The sequence below is a fragment of the Dermacentor variabilis genome, chromosome 9 (genome assembly GCF_050947875.1).
Source record: "Dermacentor variabilis isolate Ectoservices chromosome 9, ASM5094787v1, whole genome shotgun sequence".
Classification (NCBI taxonomy): domain Eukaryota; kingdom Metazoa; phylum Arthropoda; class Arachnida; order Ixodida; family Ixodidae; genus Dermacentor; species Dermacentor variabilis.
This window is the reverse complement of record NC_134576.1, coordinates 123,058,137-123,077,556: the sequence shown is the minus strand read 5'-3', so window position 1 is coordinate 123,077,556 and position 19,420 is coordinate 123,058,137. Positions and strand designations below refer to the sequence as shown.

The following is a 19,420-nucleotide window of genomic DNA, read 5'->3' as shown; positions in this document are numbered from 1 at the left end:
CGGTTTTTTCGTGCCTGTCTTTCTTTCTCTTTATCCCCCTTTCCGCTCTCTTCCTCTTTTGATTCCCCTCAAGCCTTCCCCCGTGCAGGGTAGCCAACCGAAACTGCCTCAGGTTAACCTCCCTGGCTTTCTATGCATAAAAAATCTATCTATCTATCTATCTATCTATCTATCTATCTATCTATCTATCTATCTATCTATCTATCTATCTGTCTGTCTGTCTGTCTGTCTGTCTGTCTGTCTGTCTGTCTGTCTGTCTGTCTGTCTGTCTGTCTGTCTGTCTGTCTGTCTGTCTGTCTGTCTGTCTGTCTGTCTGTCTGTCTGTCTGTCTGTCTGTCTGTCTGTCTGTCTGTCTGTCTGTCTGTCTGTCTGTCTGTCTGTCTGTCTGTCTGTCTGTCTGTCTGTCTGTCTGTCTGTCTGTCTGTCTGTCTGTCTGTCTGTCTGTCTGTCTGTCTGTCTGTCTGTCTGTCTGTCTGTCTGTCTGTCTGTCTGTCTGTCTGTCTGTCTGTCTGTCTGTCTGTCTGTCTGTCTGTCTGTCTGTCTGTCTGTCTGTCTGTCTGTCTGTCTGTCTGTCTGTCTGTCTGTCTGTCTGTCTGTCTGTCTGTCTGTCTGTCTGTCTGTCTGTCTGTCTGTCTGTCTGTCTGTCTGTCTGTCTGTCTGTCTGTCTGTCTGTCTGTCTGTCTGTCTGTCTGTCTGTCTGTCTGTCTGTCTGTCTGTCTGTCTGTCTGTCTGTCTGTCTGTCTGTCTGTCTGTCTGTCTGTCTGTCTGTCTGTCTGTCTGTCTGTCTGTCTGTCTGTCTGTCTGTCTGTCTGTCTGTCTGTCTGTCTGTCTGTCTGTCTGTCTGTCTGTCTGTCTGTCTGTCTGTCTGTCTGTCTGTCTGTCTGTCTGTCTGTCTGTCTGTCTGTCTGTCTGTCTGTCTGTCTGTCTGTCTGTCTGTCTGTCTGTCTGTCTGTCTGTCTGTCTGTCTGTCTGTCTGTCTGTCTGTCTGTCTGTCTGTCTGTCTGTCTGTCTGTCTGTCTGTCTGTCTGTCTGTCTGTCTGTCTGTCTGTCTGTCTGTCTGTCTGTCTGTCTGTCTGTCTGTCTGTCTGTCTGTCTGTCTGTCTGTCTGTCTGTCTGTCTGTCTGTCTGTCTGTCTGTCTGTCTGTCTGTCTGTCTGTCTGTCTGTCTGTCTGTCTGTCTGTCTGTCTGTCTGTCTGTCTGTCTGTCTGTCTGTCTGTCTGTCTGTCTGTCTGTCTGTCTGTCTGTCTGTCTGTCTGTCTGTCTGTCTGTCTGTCTGTCTGTCTGTCTGTCTGTCTGTCTGTCTGTCTGTCTGTCTGTCTGTCTGTCTGTCTGTCTGTCTGTCTGTCTGTCTGTCTGTCTGTCTGTCTGTCTGTCTGTCTGTCTGTCTGTCTGTCTGTCTGTCTGTCTGTCTGTCTGTCTGTCTGTCTGTCTGTCTGTCTGTCTGTCTGTCTATACGAAGATGATGTTATTTGCACATGTGCTAAAACTTTTGTGCCGGCTTCCAAGGAATCGCCTAATATCGCAGAAATTTTTTTTAATGCGGATAGCTTCCTTTGATTCTTTCGCCCGTTATAGTTGTCGGTGGCTGGCTGGTCGGTAAATGGGGGCTGGTGACTGGTGATCGGTGGCTGGTGGTTGGTGTTTGGTGACGAGGTACATTCACGGCCGAAACGCCAATGCGTGTAGTTATTTGAGATGCACGCGCTGGTCGGAAGAGAGAGCATTGCCAAAAGGTTTACAGGTCGCTTCCCATGCCGGCGCTCGCGTTGCTTGCGACAACACAGATAGGGAGAATCGGCCTGCATTTATAGCCACTTAAACCACGCGGCCATACATACGCCGGCCAATGGCCCTCTTCTCTACGGAATAACGGAATAAAACAGCAAACGCTACCGCAATGCTGCCCCAATGTCCCGACTGCAACTATATATGCGTCTGAAAGCCCGTCACTCCTGTCATAAATTGAATGGCTCTGTAGAGGCGCTCGGCTAATCGCTTACATTGAGCATTATCGCCGACGTTTCGTGCGCAAGTTTCTTTTTCGTAGGGAATCTCCACTCGATAAATAACTGCAGAAATATTAACGGACGCCGCGTTTCTGGACAGAAATATGGCTCGCGAAAAAGTAATCCTATACTCTTCTTCTGATTAGAAGTTATTGCTTCAAACGACGACATGTATCAAAAGCTTGAGGCAATAATTAATAGAATTTATTGATAGGAAAGACAGAGAGGTCGACCTGAGCTAGTGCGTTGTAGTCTGCTACTCTGCAACTGGGGAAGAGGGAAGGGGAGTGAAAGTATTGGGATGGATGATGATTATAAGAGAAGTGGTGAGGCAAAATAGTTTAGAAAGAAAACGCAGTGATGCTCGAGGGAACACACATGTAATGCCTGCTGCCTGTTCACTCGTGCGAGACAAGGGCATGAGGCTGTGCCTGAAGAAGCTGATAATAGAACACAATGCTTGCCTACAGCTAATGATACCACAGGGGTGCTGCAGCCAGAAGGGTCGCTTCAAAACAGAGTGAATGAGACCAATTATGACGACACAGAACATCTCATTTTGTGGTGAGCTGGCATATACTGTTGTTCATTATATCGAAACAGATGTGCCATACTTCGCAATAATTGAAAAGAAAAATCCAATGTGCTGGCCATATGCATCTCAGATCATCTGCCAGTATTTTTCTGCAGTTTGGCTTTCCACAAGGTTCTTACTTCTCTCACAAAGAAGAAAAAAAAGAGAACACTCTTCACTCAGCAAAATAGGGAGATGAAATCAGCAGACGCTTCTTCCTGTTCTGTAAAGCTGGGATAAAATCCATCCGATTACAAAACGGAAAGATTCATCCAAGCGAGCGTTGGCACAAACGTGAGCCCACGTTCTCTTGAGTCTTTGTCCAGCTGCATAAAGCGACGCTCAAGAAAGATGTCCGTGACAGGACCACCGTTCAATTACCCGACGCATGGAATTCAAACGAAAGGACATCTTCTTGAGGCGTTGTGTAACCCCAAGCTGCACCAGCGAAGTTCCTAAAGTATTGCTCATAGCCCACGACAAAAAAAAAAGAAAAGAAAGAAAGGATTCAAGGTGACACACCGGTGTCCTCGCGTTTAGCCCTGAATTTTATTTTATTTTATTTCGATTGTCGACAAATCGATACCGGAGCAGCAAGTGGAGAAACAGCTTGCCTCGGCGTTTTACGAAACTAGGAGAAAATGTTTATTCGATTGGTCATTGCTATTGCCATGAAAGCGCATATTTAATTGGATGTTTATATAGAATGATATTTTGAATCACCGGCTTTAACCTTGACTAGACAACCGAGAGAATTGAGTTTGGAAGCAATCTTCTTGTCCGTTCCTCAATTAAGGACGAGGTGAACGTTCCTAAAATATCATTATTCTTTCTCGCCTTCACAAGCTTACCGAAAAGGTCTTGGTGGAGGGCTCCTGATCATCATATCCCACTAGAATGTGCACTGGAATTTGAGTCATCAAGCACGCGATCACGAGAAACTTTGGCAATCATGCAAAAAATAAAGGAACTTGCGCGTGGTCGCACATTCAGCAAGTCACTGCTAGACGGGTCTTCACATCTGGATTTACCGATCATGAATTTCACTTGTTTCATCAAGGAAGAAAAGTACATTCTTTAACTTATTTTGTCAATGCGGCCAGCAGGAATAGCTTTTTCCACCGCTTTACCAATGCAGTTGGCCATGGCTGCATTCCTTCACTTACTACTGCTTTGCCTCAGGGTTACATGCTTAACAGAAAAATGAGGAATGAATTTTGTCAGTAAATGCGTAGTTCTGGCACTGAAGAATGGGTAATTTACGACAAAGAACTTATATGAGTGTTCGTTAAGTAATATCATATGAAGCCAACAAACACTGACACCAAGGACAACATAGGGGAAACTACTTCGGCCTAATAAATGGAATAAAGAAATGATAAATAAATGGCAATGAAAGGTGGATGAAAACACAACTTACCGCAGGTGGGGAACGATCCCATGAGAAGGTTGTTGGATCGTTCCCCACCTGCGGCAAGTTGCTTTTTCATCCACTTTCATTTCCATTTATTTATCGTTTCTTTATCACATTTATTAAGCAGAAGTGATTTCCCTTATGTTGTCCTCGGTGTCACTGTTTGTTGGCTTCTATGTGATACGACTAACTGAAATTGGGTTCCTCGATCAACCCCCTTTCTTCTCGTTTGTTCGGTAAGTAAGGCACTCGTGTATCCATAGCAATCCGCTGGTGTCGACTTCTTGTACAGGCTCTAAAGAGACGTCCGAACTTTTGGCACTCACCTGTGAAGTAGTGCGCCTTTCACCAGGAGTAGGTGGACCACCCTAGTGTGTCCATTCTGCGAAGCTATGTGTAGCGGCGTCTTGCCTTCACCGTCCATCTCGTTGATGATCAGGTGACCCTTCTTGCTTTCGAGCAGGTGGCGAACCGTGTTGTAACGACCGTACCTACAGCGCGGGAAAGATGTCGCGATTGGTGTCGCTGGGATGGCATTTCACCGAAACGGCGGCAGACCTGGCGAAGGTTGTGCCAGATACCTTGCCAACGCTCACGCTAGCACTTCTCAGGATGAGGAAATGGTTCAGTTGGTAACGATCATTGCGAGTTTTGCACAACTTAAATACCCGCGTAACGCGCGAACGTCCAAACATTTTCTGAAAGCAAAACTACCTTCAAATGCACGATTCCTGCTGGATGCTTGGCGCGAGCTTACAAAAAAAAAAAAAAATCATTTTTGCTCTCACATTTCAGTAACCGTTGGTGCCAGTGGTCGTTAAAAGTGCGTTTGTGAAGCGCAATGAATGATTGACTTTTTCGAGTCTGTATAGTAGGTTGAGCTGCTCGCAAGGCTTCATTACACAATAAAATCAACATCTACAACATAAAATCAGGCTTTCCGAAACTTCTGAGTAAATAGTGAGCACGCTAAATGTAGATGACTTGTCATATTGAAATATTCAAGTAGTTCCCTCTCATTAGCACTGCCCAATAAGGGAAACCAGCAAAGAGTTAATAATTAAGTTCTTCAGTCTAACAAATATTCACTGGCGGTAAGAATGCAAAACCTTGTGACGCGGGAAATGTGATATCTTCCTCCTTGGCAAAATGATCATTAACTTCGTGATGCGTTTTGTGTAATACTGACTCCTTGTTGCCTTTATTTTCCCGGTCACGGTATGAACACTATAAATATTCAAAAGTTCTGGCTCTTCAAAATGTATTTACGAATATGGCGCAGAGCCAAAGGGCTCGTGGCGTGGCTATGCGGTTCCTTTCGGTGCATATATATAAGGTCGCCTATGCTTTCAATGCCTCGGAACCGCCACGTGCATATTGTCGGCCATCAAAGAACGCCAAGCTCGATTTCAAGGAATGACATCATGAACATGACGAAATCCTTCGTATTTAAATAAAACTAGCCCTCTTGATTACAGCTTCAAAGCTTAAAGGTCACGCGGTATCGCATACGAGTGCCTACTGATCCCCCTAGAGAGAGAGAGAGAGAGAGAGAGAGAGAAAGCAAGGACAGGAAAGGCAGGGAGGTTAACCAGAAGAGAGCTCGGTTTGCTGCCCTACACTGGGGGTGGAGAAAAGAGGAATAGAAAGAGCAAGAAAGGGAGAGAGTAAGGAACTCCCAACTGGGGAAACCTGCGCAGCTGTATACATGTAACCCGCATTCCTTGACCGTCCTCTTTCGAGAGCCGACGCCGAGAAATAAACTCGCACTTCCGCGTGACCTGACACGGACTCAATGGAATTCATCCGAGTTAACAAGTGCACGCCTTCATACCCTGGACCCTAATTTGCAGCTCCATATTCCGCCCGACCTTCCACGACGTAACTGCACCCTTCTGGTCCGTCTATGGCGTGGAATAGCATTTTCAAATGCGTAATCCTTTCTTATCGTAATGACCAACCACCCACTTTGCTACTTCTGCGTGTACAATGAAACAATCACGCACCTTCTTTGTGAGTACCCTCGTTTCAATCCACAAAGAGCAGTCCTCTCAGCCGCTCTACACAAACTGGAGAGGCGCCCAATAATAGAAAATATCCTTGGAAACTGGCCTACGCGATCATCAGCGCGATCCGCTATGAAGGCGCTGCTGCAGTACTTAAAAGACACGGGACTTTCTGACAAAGTGTGACTGTACACTGTGTGACTTAGGATTGGAAGGTGACACTGCGTAACACTAGGAACGCCTTTGCAGGCTGCGTGACAGTGCCCATAAAAATAGCTCGTGTGTGCGTGTGTGCGTGTGTTTTTTCTTTTTTTCACTTCTTTCCTTTTCTCTCTCTCACCTATCGTATCCCTTTGCCCCTCCCCCAATACAGGTTAGACAACAGGAAATAATCTCTGGTTAACCTCCCTGTCTTTCCTTTGCCGTTATTTCTCTCTCTCTCTCTCTCTCTTTTAGGCAAACGACCCTGTCTGGCTTCAAGCAAGGATTGCCTTTATTTTTTGGCTCCCTATTCATTCCTTGAGAAATCCATTGACTGTCAGACCAACCACTCTTTCGGACTTGAGGGAGATTAAACCCCAATGTTCCTTCAAAGCAAATCCATGAAACTAACGTTCGCGTATTTCGGTCACATCATGCCGGCTGCCAGTTCAACGGAACGTAGTTTAACGCTTGCTAAAGCTGAAGACCGGAGAGAGAACGGGCAAGCCAGTGCGCGAGATGGTTAGATGTCATCATTCGGGCTACAGGGAATCGTCTCAGTGAGCTTAAAAAAAACTTGTTTTAAGCAATTTTTAGTGGCATTGCTATGTTCATGGCGTTACCAAGAGTCGAAAGTGACTCGATGGTACGTAACAACGTTCGTTTCTTATGGGACTGTATAGCACGTTGTTGCCTTAAAATTTTTTTGTGATTGCGTCGACGCTGTTCAATACACACCGTGAGTATGCATTTTCTTTGAAGCTGAAGTACTCGCTCCACCATAGCGTCCAGATTGTATGGTGGCTGTTCATCCTCATAAGTCAACATTTTCCAATTGTGGCTATGTACGTGCGCAATGCGCAAATCCGCGAGAGTGCTGCGGTAGTTTGCAAAGTCATTTCACCTGAACCGCCACGCGCGACTCAGTAACCCGGTCCAGCGCACGAATATTTTACTTTGCTATCTATTTGCTTGCTCCTCTCTTCGTCTGTCCTGCCATTAGCCGCTTTTCACGAGGCACATTACAGTCAATAAACAAAATCTCTCCATGGCATTCCTATATTTGATTTATCTAGCCGTCTCCGGGAAAGCGACATGGTTAACATCTTAACATCGTCGAAACTTAAAATTGCAAGGATTTGCACTTCATGGTTTAGTGAATGACAGGTTGAAGTGACCTTGCGAGGAAAAGACTAGAGAATGAGAAGGGGAGGGGGAGTGGTTCGGGATTTATTTACACCAACTTGTGACTCAAGCGCTGATTAGAGATATCAGACCTGTGCCTCGAAATAGATCAATCGTTGCAACATTTCGAATCACGATGCGAGAGGTGCATTTCTTTCGCGCTATCAATGTTGCAGTTGCAGAGTCGTTAACAATTTGTAATTCTGCAACACTTGTCGTGACTCTATTGCCCCTCTAGAACATTTCAAAAAGGAACAAAAGGAATATCCCAATGCACCCCTGTTCACTGCGGCTACTGCTGGTCGCTCACCTTGCGGCAAAGTGTAGGGGCGACTGATTGTCGTTGTTCTTGAGGTTTACGATGGCGCCAAAGTGGAGCAGGCTTTCGATTGTTTTGAGCTGGCCGTTTCTCGAAGCGTAATGCATCGCTGTGCAGCCCTGGATATCGCGCTCGTTGAGCAGCTCGGCGAAGTCTTTCAGTCGCTGTAAAATAACACCGTGCGAAGAAGTTTCATCAGTTACACTTTCGGCACTGCAAGAGCAACAGAGTTCAAACATTCATTTTTACGAGTGTTACATGCCCGTAACTCCGCAGTAAAAATACCATATGAATATGAAACTTACATGTTCAAATGATGAAAGTTTGCTATTGGGAATTGGAGTTCCGGGCGTATATGTTCCTTCAATTCGGCATAAAGAGGAGCCGGGTAGGCTATGGGATGCGTAAGGCCGATAACCGGTGGTTTATTAGAGTTACCGAATGAGGTATTAAGACAAGGGAAGCGCAGTTGAGAAAATGGGATAACTAGGTGGTGTGATGAAATTAGTACATTTGCAGGTATAAGACAGGGCAAGCTGGCGCAAGACAGGAACAATTGGAGATCGCTGGGAAAGGCCTTCGTCCTACAGCGGAGATAAAATAGGCTGATTATAACAATAATATTTCATAAATAATTATTGCTGGCTTCTTCATCGCGATTATTCAGATGTAGAGAAAGACAGTGCCAAATAGCCAGGAAGCATAAAAGAATAAGGTAGCAAAGGCCAAATCATTGACGTATGCTGGTATCCTCTGCTTCCTGGATAGAGAGGCATTGCAAAGAAAAGTTGCCCACAGGCTATGGGAACGTTCGTAACTTTTATCGTTAATTTGAGCTGATTAGATCGCAGATGTGTGCGTGCGCAAAATAGAGGGAACAAATAGAAGACTTAGCCTTCCATAAGCATAGTCGGTACATCCCTGTCATCGAAGAATGATGGAAGAAAAATGTCATCCCGTGTCCGCGGTGTCAAAAAAGTTCCGTGAGTCGCTCATTGGGGCAGATAAAAAAATGATGCGCTGGTCCTACTTGCGCTGCGCTCATATCCTTTTTAATGGTTTGACACAAGTTACGTTTAACGTCTTGAATAAATATGGGGTTTTACGTGCCAAAACCACTTTCTGATTATGAGGCACGCCGTAGTAGAGGACTCCGGGAAATTTCACCCCCTGGGGTTCTTAAACGTGCACCTAAATCTAAGTACGCTGATGTTTTCACATTTCGCCCCCATCGAAATGCGGCCGCCGTGGCCGGGATTCGATCCCGCGACCTCGTGCACAGCAGCCTAGCACCATAGCCACTGAGCAACCACGGCGGGTGTCTTGATTACGGTTTACACATGAATTTTACAAGACGGTGGACCACGAAACCTGTTGCACCACTGGCGTTGGCTTCGTGTCTTGATATTTAGAGCCAACGCTACAGAAATCTTAGGGCAATAATAGCGCGCCGGTGACGAAGGGAAACAAGGTTTTTAACTGAACTTTGCTCTGTAGTAAGCAGCTTTACTGCTGATTAAAATTTCATATAAGCCCGCGATTTCAAATACTCTGGTTGTTTAAGAGCACATGGTCTAATATTTGAAAGCAGCATGCGCAGCTTATACACGCGACAACAATATCTCTGCATGAAATTGAAGTATTATACAAGTCTGCCTACAGACAGTCGACATAATGTCGATATATATGCCTATAAGTGTATAGTTGAAGCCAGCTTTAGCTTCCGCGAATGGCTGGTGCCTGAACTCTTTAGACGCCAGTGTCGCATGACTACTGGCGTCGACGGCCCCAGCGGTGTATGGTATCTATGGTTGCCTGTGGCCCTTGTCAGTACCTTCAGCTGGAACTCATTCTGACGCTCGCTTCTGCGAAGCTGCGAGGTTTCCGAACAGGATACGGTGCAGTGATCATAGCTACAGCTAGCGCCAGCTGCAAGGCTGTTTTTTTTTTAACACGATCGAGAAGAAGCTTTGTGATCAAGGGCCACGACAGGGCAGGTTCAGTAGTAGAGACGGTGAGTAAGACTTCGCAACGAGAAGTAATCGACCTATCGGGTTTCGCTATCCGGGGGCAATCCTCCCTTTCTTTGTCAGCCTCCCATATGAAACCCTTTTTTGCGAGCACGACGATCGATTGTTAGAGGGTCAGAAACGGTGGACAGAGAGCGACGGGAGAGACGTGGACAGTGGCCTGCGCTTGTCAGGTCCTTGTACTGTCATTTACATCGCTTGTAGTGGTGCTATTGGACGGGGCGCAGATAAACAACTACAGTCCGAATAATTTTATTTCTTCTTTACGCGTGGCTCAAAGTGTTTCTTTTTGATTTATCTCGCGATCAACCTCGACCGCGCAGTTTACGATAAACAAAGATACCCCATTCGGTATCTCGCTTGAACTGTCTGCGTGTACAGATTTGTGCTAACTGTGCCAGCAACAAATGTTGCTTCTCCACAGTCGTCATCAATAAGGCGTGCTTTCAAATAGTGATATTGCAACTGTGTATAGGCAAGTTTTGCATGGTATTTCTTATTATTGCATTCCCTTGATTGATTGGCTTGTGTCTACTAGTGGAAACTGTAGAACCTGTTGCAATACTGCTGTCTTTCTTTTTCAATTTCTTTTTTTTTCCCGTAGACTCTTCTAGCCCGTTTCCAGGATTCATTATTGCTCGAATGCTCTCGTATGAGCTCCAGCGATATTGCACTTATAGAAAACGCGCTGTAAGCGCCAGAACGCTCTCATAACGACCTCCTCCACGCCCTTTCTTCATATATCTTTTATTTCTGTATTGCTATCTTCTCTTTTCCGCGGGCTAGACAGGCGTTGTGGTCATTCTTCTATACTTGCCAGCCTGCTTTTCCCTTGTTTTCTTGTCTCTCAATATTACGTACATCATCATCATCATCATCATCATCATCATCATCATCATCATCATCATCATCATCGACGACGACGACGGCGACGACCACGATAATAATAATAATAATAATAATAATAATAATAATAATAATAATAATAATAATAATAATAATAATAATATCATTAATAACAGTGAAGACCTCCTATCGCCATTCTCGAGTTACTGGAAATTCTATCGTTTGCTTAGCAAACGCCGGCGTCACAGTGGTTCACAGCTGCCAGCGTTTCCACTCGCGGCCACTAACAAATCGAATCCCAGTCAAAGTGCGACCGCCCGCCGCGTACCTCGTTGATCTCCCCGTGGAAGTCGTCCAGGAGCCCCCCGCTGAGCACGATGTGATGCAGCAGGTTGCGGCGCAGGTTGTCCTTGACGCTCAGGTCGGCGTCCAGCCTCAGCAGGGCGGTCACCGTCTTCCAGGCGCCGCGGGCAGCCGCCAGCAGGATCACCGTGCGGCCTTCCTTGTCCGTGGCGTTCATGCTGGCACCCTGTTTCAAAGCACGCGGCACGAATTGCGCGGAAGCGTGAACTCCGAGATGGGTCGCCGCCCGATCTCGGAAGTCATGTGTGAGCCATAGAGTTTTCTATACGGAAAGGTTCTGGTGGAAAGTTTTGGGCGCCACCGTGGTTCAGCTACCGCGGGAACTTCGAGCTTGTGGGTTTCAGACGCTCGGGCGACGTTATTAACGGCAACAAATCTTTCTGAATTTTCGAACAAAATAGATTGTTTTCAAGGCACAGCAACGCAATTAACCTTCTGGAATTTGAAGAATGATTGTAAAACGTTGGGTTTAAAATACAATGTTTCTTTGAAAATGAAAAAAAAAAAATAAGTTTTAAAGTTCCAAAGCCATTTGAAGCCAGAAGGTCGAAATCTATCGAAAAACTTGTGACAATAAAGCACGGCCTCGCTCGAGTCTGCAGTTTTAGAAGAATTCCCGACGGTAAATATTGCGAGAGACGCCAGTTTCGCTGTGACATTTCACACCTGTTTGTATACAGCGTCACAAGTTTGCTACAGTGAACTCGCCGTTTGTACGAATTGCCACAACTGTGCCCTTTTGACAATAGGGATAGGTTGACACGACATTCACGTGCTACACTCCAAAACGTAATTCGGCTAGCCGAGAACCCCAACGGAGCTTTTTTTATTTTGCAGGACTCGAAGCCAGAGCTTGTTATCCGAGGGTTAAGCCTCCTCCTATCGCGGTAATTCCATCACACGAAACTCTTCTCAAGTAATTGCGCCTTGGCATATCTCTGGCAGAGAGCATTCCTGCGCGCCATCTGTTTTATTATGTGAACATAAGTGCCGCACGACGTAGTTGTGACGTCGACATAACGGCCTCACGTCATTGGGGCGAAGCTGTTACTGAGCGCCCCGACTAATTCGGAGAGGGTCGCAAGCTGCATATCACTCTAAGAATGTTTACACCCTTAAGGGTGTTTTCTTGTCGCACTCCTAACACCCTTACCGTTAAGGCCCTACAAAAAATTATGGAGGGGTGCAGCGGAGCTCTAACTAGACGTGCGATGACAAAAGACATAGTTGAAAATTGTGTAATCATCCCGACAGCCTTGGGCGCACAGAAATATCCGACGGGAGAGTTTCATATCTCTCCCTGAGAAATTTTCTTGTTGCATACTTCTGTGGGCACAAGGCTGTCAGAATGATTAGATAGCTTTCAATTATGTACCCGCCGTGGTTGCTCAGTGGCTATGGTGTTGGGCTGCTGAGCACGAGGTCGCGGGATCGAATCCCGGCCACGGCGGCCGCATTTCGATGGGGGCACAATGCGAAAACACCCGTGTACTTAGATTTAGGTGCACGTTAAAGAACCCCAGCTGGTTGAAATTTTCTGAGTCCTCCACTACGGCGTGCTTCATAATCAGAAAGCGGTTTTGGCACGTAAAACGCCATAATTCAATTTTTTTTCAATTATGTCTTTTGTCATCGCACGTCTAGTTAGAGCTGCATTGTCCTCCTCCGTAAATTTTTCGTAGGACCCTAACGCTAAGGCTGTTAGCAGTGAGACAAGAAAACACCCGTAAGGGCGTAAAAATTTTTACAGCGTATATCAGCAGCCGGCTTGAGGAATAAACGTGACTATATCCTACGCGACGCGCGTTAATCAAACGCAGCACTAGTCTTCGTCTAGTTCTTTCGTTCCCTCTGTCTACGTACGCGCCGTAAGTGATGTTTGCAATGGAATACCAACTAGCCCGTACCCAAAACCCTGCTTCACTCTAAAAAAGGATTACACCCTTTGGGGGTGCATATTTGCCGCACAACAATAATCGTCATCTCTCCTGCCCGCCTTTCATTTCTTGAAAACGCTGCGCTCGTTACTTTCCTGTCGAGAATGCTCTGTCATGCTGAGAACGCGCATGCCGTTCGTGGCTTGGAAGTACCGGGCTCGCAGCGTCAAAGAAAGGGAATGCGGGCAAGACAGATGACGATCGTTGTTGTGTGGCAGATATACACCCCGAAGGGTGCAACTGCTTTTAGTAATAATAATATTTGGGGTTTAACGTGCCAAAACCACTTTATGATTATGAGGCACGCCGTAGTGGAGGACTCCGGAAATTTTGACCACCTGGGGTTCTTTAACGTGCACCTAAATCTAAGCACACGGGTGTTTTCGCATTTCGCCCCCATCGAAATGCGGCCGCCGTGGCCGGGATTCGATCCCGCGACCTCGTGCTCAGCAGCCCAACACCATAGCCACTGAGCAACCACGGCGGGTGCAACTGCTTTTAGAGTGTTCAGTATACAGGAAGTCTGGGTTTGGTCGGACTCATTAGCTTGGAATACGCGTAAGGTCGAGCAGCCCGCACCTCGGAGACGAGGTACTCGACGAGCTCGACGTGGTCGAACATGGCGGCGCAGTGCAGCGGCGTCATCTGTTGGGCGTCGCTGCAGGTGAGGCAGTGCACACGCTGGTCCGGCTGCCGGGAGAACATGAGCCGCACGATGTCCATGGCGCCCTGGGCGCACGCCAGGTGCACGGGCGTCGACAGGTCGTGCTGTTGGGTGCTGATCAGCGCGCCGCTCTCGAGGCACAGCTGAACCGCCTGCGATCACGACGCCACGCGTCCCCCAAGAAGAAAGTGACGCGCGTTATAATGATAACGACGATAAGAATAATAATAACAAGAAAAAACAGCTAGCAGGATTTAGAATTCCGAGCCTGCAAACGATGAACCCCGCCAAATATTCAGAATCGCTTCTGTCAGCTGTTGTAGCGTGTGACTCGTCTTACTTGACTGACTGACTGACTTCACGTCTTCGCGTCCCCTTAATGTCCATTTTTTACAACTTGTTTTTGACAAGGCATTGATGGCCTACTTCAAAGATCAGCTTCCTTCAGTTCTTACGCTTTATATTTTATCTTCCTACGTTAAATGCAACAAATCCCATCAAATGCAGTGACTAATTGAATGCTGAGAGAGTTTATTTGTCGCTTTCCACGTACTTAGACAGAAGAAGCCTTTAAGGTAAAGCTTTGTCCTTAAGTATCACGGGACTTTTTTTTTGATGGCAAAAAGAAGAAGACGTACAAGATCACTTCTAATTATGTACACTTGTGGGGCTACTGAGCTATACACACTTTTATGTCTCCGGCGTGGACCGCAGAGTGAAGAGGCACGTTCCCATCGGCGTCATAGAGCTTCATCATCTCAGCTCTGGAGTAGCCGCTGGACTCGCCTGCGGAGAAATGGCCGCGCGCAAGAAGCGAATGAAATGATAATCGCGCTTTCGTCGTGCGCGAACGAAATCCAATAGTCGTAGAGTCTAGCACTTACGCAGCATGGAGGTGCAAATGTACCGTGTGCTATTTATTTATTTTTCGTCTGTTAAGAAATAACAGTATAGTTTACTTCTTTTGCAGGATACTGCGAGGCCATATTTGAGGCTTAAGCACGAGAGGAAAACCAAGCTTTAGGGTACGTAACAATATATTAGAAGCACTGCACAAAGGGTTAACAATAAATGATGCTCTACAAGTATAGTTTTATTCGCTAGATGCAATCTAATGCAGGTAATAGAATAAAATTGCACGAAGTTAGAGCGAAACACCATTGGTAACGCAGCATTTTTCAGACTAGTACAGTGGTTTACCATATCCGATTCCGGTAGCCCCAACCCCCAGTTAGGCACGACGTGATGCGAAGCATTGTTGTTTTGTTAGAACGAGGATTATCACGAATGGTGTTACTTTAATTGGCCACACGGTGACAGCAGCTGTAACGAGTGCGCGAAGGTTTGTGCCGTCGGAATGAAGCAGCGGCTGTTGAACGGTGTGTTTTCGAACAATGTTAAAGAGTGTTTTATTACACTGGAGCAACTAGCGTTCACGCCCGGCGATATGTTTCAGTTTCAGCGGGGTCGCGTGGGCCGCATGCGTATGAACCGCCTAATGACAACGAGCTCCCGTCCGCGAGCTTACGCTTACTTTCCGCAAACCCGGCGGGGATGAGAACCTCCTAGAAGCGCGGCATGTTGGCGAGGAAGAGTACTGCAAAGCGACGTGAAGACTATACGCAGCTGTCGTGGCTCACTGAACCGGGAAGGGGCGAGCCACTCTTTTACAGAGAGTACTGACGTCACGGTGCCAAGGGTCAATTGTCGCTTAGATCGGTAGACGCTTAGGGCTAACGTCAACGTCAACAATCTCCACTTGTGAAAGAGAAGAAAAGAAAAACATGGCGCGGACTTGCGGGAAGCTGACTGCGGATGTGTCAAGCGATGGATAAGTGATTGCAGCTAGTTGTTCACTACCTTCGCGCTTGGTGACTCTAGCTGCTTCGCGAAAATAGTCACACGGATGGCAGGAAAAACCAGTTGGCACTCAAGGAGGATGCTTTCCATTAAAGGTACGCTTTCTCGCAATTCACGCAGCGTTGCCTTCGTCCGCTACGGAATCGCGCGCCGCGGTTTACGAAATACAAGCGCAGATGCTAATAAACGAGAAGAAAGCGGGTTAACCGAAAGGCCCGATTTTTATTAGTCATGGCATAGGACGCCAACAAACACTGACACCAACGGCCACATAGGGGAGATTACTTGTGCTTAATAAATGAAATAAAGAAATGATAAATTAATGGAAATGAAAGTGAATGAACGAAGAACTTGCCGCAGCTGGGCAACGATTCCACAACCTTCGCACAGATGCTGTCGCGTACACTCGCAGTCTACCATGTTTCGAAAAACCGTGCACAAATTTCCAAGCGCCAAAGCTGACTTAGCTAGCAGATATATTTCAGCTAACCACTAGCTAAGCTAGGGTTCGGTTAAGCTAAAGTTAGGCTAAGCTAACCATTAACTAAGGTTAGTATAAGCCAAGTGCCAAAGCTAACCACCTTGCAGGTGGTCAGCTAAGTTGTTAGCGCGTGCGGCCCGCAACTGCACGATGCCATAGAAGCGTAAGTTCGATCTCCAGTGCTGGTTGTGGGCAAACATTAGTTTTATTTGCCGTATAGTGAAGGTGAAAGTGAAGAGTGGCCTGACAACCACACCATGATCGTAAGGACTTGGTAATGACAAGATGGACGCTGTAGCTAGGAAGACATGCTGACTTACTGAAGCACGGATGAAGCAATTACAGTTTCACGTTTTTAACCTCTGGCGCAGTAAAATCAATTTTGTATAGCGATAGGCTATGCGTGGTCCCGGTCGCGAAGTTTTCCGGCCGACTACGCGGTGTGCTGTCAGAAGTGTTCAAGACGCCAACATGTTTGACGAACTTGGTGAGGCACGCGCGGTGAAATTTCCACAGCGTTACGATTGTTCGTCGGAGACGATGATAAATAGGAAAACACTTCAGTGTGCGACTTCGCAACTCGACAAGTGACGCAAGAATTCCAACGGACCGCCGTGCCATAGGTTTGAGCACGTGTTCACTGGTTCTATTTACTTTAGACCTTACACAAGAACGAAGTCTGGTCTTCTAAAGGAACGCAAAAAGAAAGGAAAAACAAGTATGGCGACGGAGGAAGTGGAGCAAGATGACCGCGAATGTATAAGGCTGGACAGTCTGAACAAGAGAGTGCACATCATACTTCAAAGAGGGAATGTGAAAAGCAGCTGCACTAGATCCTCTGACCTTGTCCACAGAGCCATCAGTAAAAATTTGAAGATGACGTGCATATTCAGTTTCAAGATGTTCCAGTACGAGCGAACGCGTTGCCGCCAAAGGAGAACTCCGCTTAGCACGAACGTGAGGAACTGCCAACGAACAATCGAGGCTCGCAAAAGACCAAGGTGGTTTCAACCTCTTAGTTCGACCTCTAGCGTCAAGACCCAGGTAACCAAGAGTATTAAGGGCCAAGTACGCTCGGGACTCGGATCTCTTTCGAAGGCGCTGTAGAAGGGTTCGGCCGGCTGCCGTCTGTTTGAGGCGGCCAATTTGCATCAATAACCTTTGTGAAGCGACTAAGGTAAGAGGTCTGGATAGAGATTCATAAAGTACTGCATTGTTAGGAGCAGTCTGCGGAACGCCAAGAGGCCTTCTCAGTCATGTACGATTTCGACTTTAGCAGAAGGACAGAGGGTACGACGTCGGACGTCTAGGGCTCTGCTGACGCGTGAACCTAACAGATGGCGACATCGGTTGCCTCTCACGTTCACGGTTCTGATCGTTACTCGTGTAGCTAACGCAGACAGGTCGCGATAGCGGCTGTTCTGATTTCGAGCCTCGCAACTGACCTAACTGTTTAAAAAGGCCCCCTTAGCAAGGTCTGTGCTCTGAAGGAACCAAGCGTGTCGTCCGTGGGTCCGCAATGAACTTTGTATAAGTGCGTACCATGGTGCTAGGCGCTCGAAATGCAATTCGAATAAATACAACCCACCACACCAGGTTAGTGGCTATGGCATAGCGCTGCTGATCTCGAGGTGGCGGGTCCGATTCGGTAGCGGTGGTTGCATATCGATAAAGTGAAATGCAAAAAAAAAAGAAATAAACGCTGGTGTGCTAACATTTAGGTAAACGTTAGAAAACCCAGGGTGGCCAAAATTAATGCGGAGTCTCCCGCTACTGCTTGCTTCGTAGTCAAATCGTAGTTTTAGCCCGTGAAAACTGTGAATTCTTTTGCGAACAAATACAGTGCTTGCTTCCCGAAACGAGTTTCTATTCTTTCTTTGCGGATTTAACGTTGTGGGCGTATCACCTTTAATACCAATAACAACACTGGGTGCACCAGCAGGAAGATAATCGAACAGAATGGCAATAACGCACTAACGAAGATACGCAAAGTTTAGGTGAGCGTCAGAAAATGGTTATCGTATGACTACTCCATTGTTATCGAACTCCGCTCATCTTTCGCTTCTTTGCATTCAGGAGTTCTAGCAATCTAAGCAAAAGCTTTTTAGAACAGCCACTACTCTGTACTTATTATTGTTTTCGTTAATTTCGCCCTCGTGTCGACAGCAGCAGTTATTGAACTACAGTATAGTCAGTTACAGTGTACGTACTACATACGCCTCGCATAATGTTTACCATCGCGTCGCCTTCAATGAAAATGATGGAAAAGCGATTCCCCGAAGCAGAGCCTCAGGCGCAGAGGTTTAACTGCCGACTGTGCTGCGCCTCTAATTTTCATAATGCTTGTTGACAGTGGCGTTCAACTGAAGCAATCACAGTGACCTTAATGTCGCAGAATTGCATGCATTACAAGGGGTCGAGTGCGCAGGCGGGCCCGCGTTGCCGCCCGCTAGAGTCATTCTATCCGCTCAATGTTGGCGCTTGACATACAAATTATATGCGAAAACACTACTTGATGTTGTGAAACTTCGGAAAACGTAAATTCAGAGGAATAAAACACACACACGTTAGAACCTATTAAAAGTTTATGCTGATCCAACACACATGTGAGGAACTAGGCAATTCGAAGCTTTTCTGAAGCGGTTAACGAAATGCTAATAAACTAAACGCGATGCTTACAACTGTCTGTCATCATACGCAAGGTGTGATCTCCCGCAACTTTTCGTTTTTGTTTTGTTTTGTGCTGCCCCACAGGTCTCTACTTTAATGTCATTCAGTGTTTATCTATATGGAACGCACAACTCGCAAGAGACTTAGATGGACCAGTTGGTCGATGGCTTGATAGAACGTGGTTATAACGGCGCGTTTATCTTTCTTTGTCCCGTGTTCAAACGTGCCGTTATAACCTTTTTCTATCAAGCCAACAACTCACCAGCTATGGCAAAAATACCTACAGCAGTTCATGTGAATACACGCTGTGAGATGTCAGTGACGTCACACAGGGACGTCACAAGGCGTTAGGCTTGCAGGAACTGTCTGAGGGCCGCTTTGCGTTGCCACGAAAGAAATGTGCGTGTGATAAAAAGTATCCGGTGCTCTTGTGCCGGAACACTAGACTCAATCCCACCTTCGCGTGCGCATTTTTTTGTATTTCTTGTGCGAGTGCTTTGGCCAGACAGCAACGGAAGCACCCAAAAGCTACACGGTCAACGCGATCACGTAGGGTTTTGCCTAGACTGCGTCGCCTTGAAACGAGTAGCGTAGGAGTGCTGTTATACACCAACTATTCTCTTTACACGGTCGAAACCCTGACGGATTACAGCGTAGTACAGCGGCTACTGCTATAGTTTCTTCGAAAGAGTATGCGACAGAATGTGTCGGTTGGATATGCAGACCCCTTGCATCAAATAGTAAACATTGGGGTGCTCCGGTTCGCTCAAAGATTTAGCTTCTTGTGCTGCACCCGCAGGCTCGAAGTTCATTCTTCCTCGATGCACAGTATCGAGGAATAATGTGCAGTGCAATAATGTGCAA

At 46.6% G+C, this 19,420-nt stretch overlaps 1 protein-coding gene across 1 annotated transcript in view; it reads right to left on the bottom strand.

The window, feature by feature from the left end:
• The window catches only part of TrpA1 (Transient receptor potential cation channel A1), a 143,269-nt gene that overhangs the window by 39,751 nt on the left and 84,098 nt on the right, over window positions 1–19,420 (bottom strand). Inside the window, exons 6-10 of the mRNA XM_075669202.1 lie at window positions 14,234–14,331; window positions 13,461–13,697; window positions 10,910–11,110; window positions 7,697–7,869; window positions 4,321–4,485 (exon numbers count right to left, since the gene is read on the bottom strand). Of these exons, the coding sequence (XP_075525317.1) occupies window positions 4,321–4,485; window positions 7,697–7,869; window positions 10,910–11,110; window positions 13,461–13,697; window positions 14,234–14,331 (874 nt within the window). The remainder of the gene's footprint in view (window positions 1–4,320; window positions 4,486–7,696; window positions 7,870–10,909; window positions 11,111–13,460; window positions 13,698–14,233; window positions 14,332–19,420) is intronic.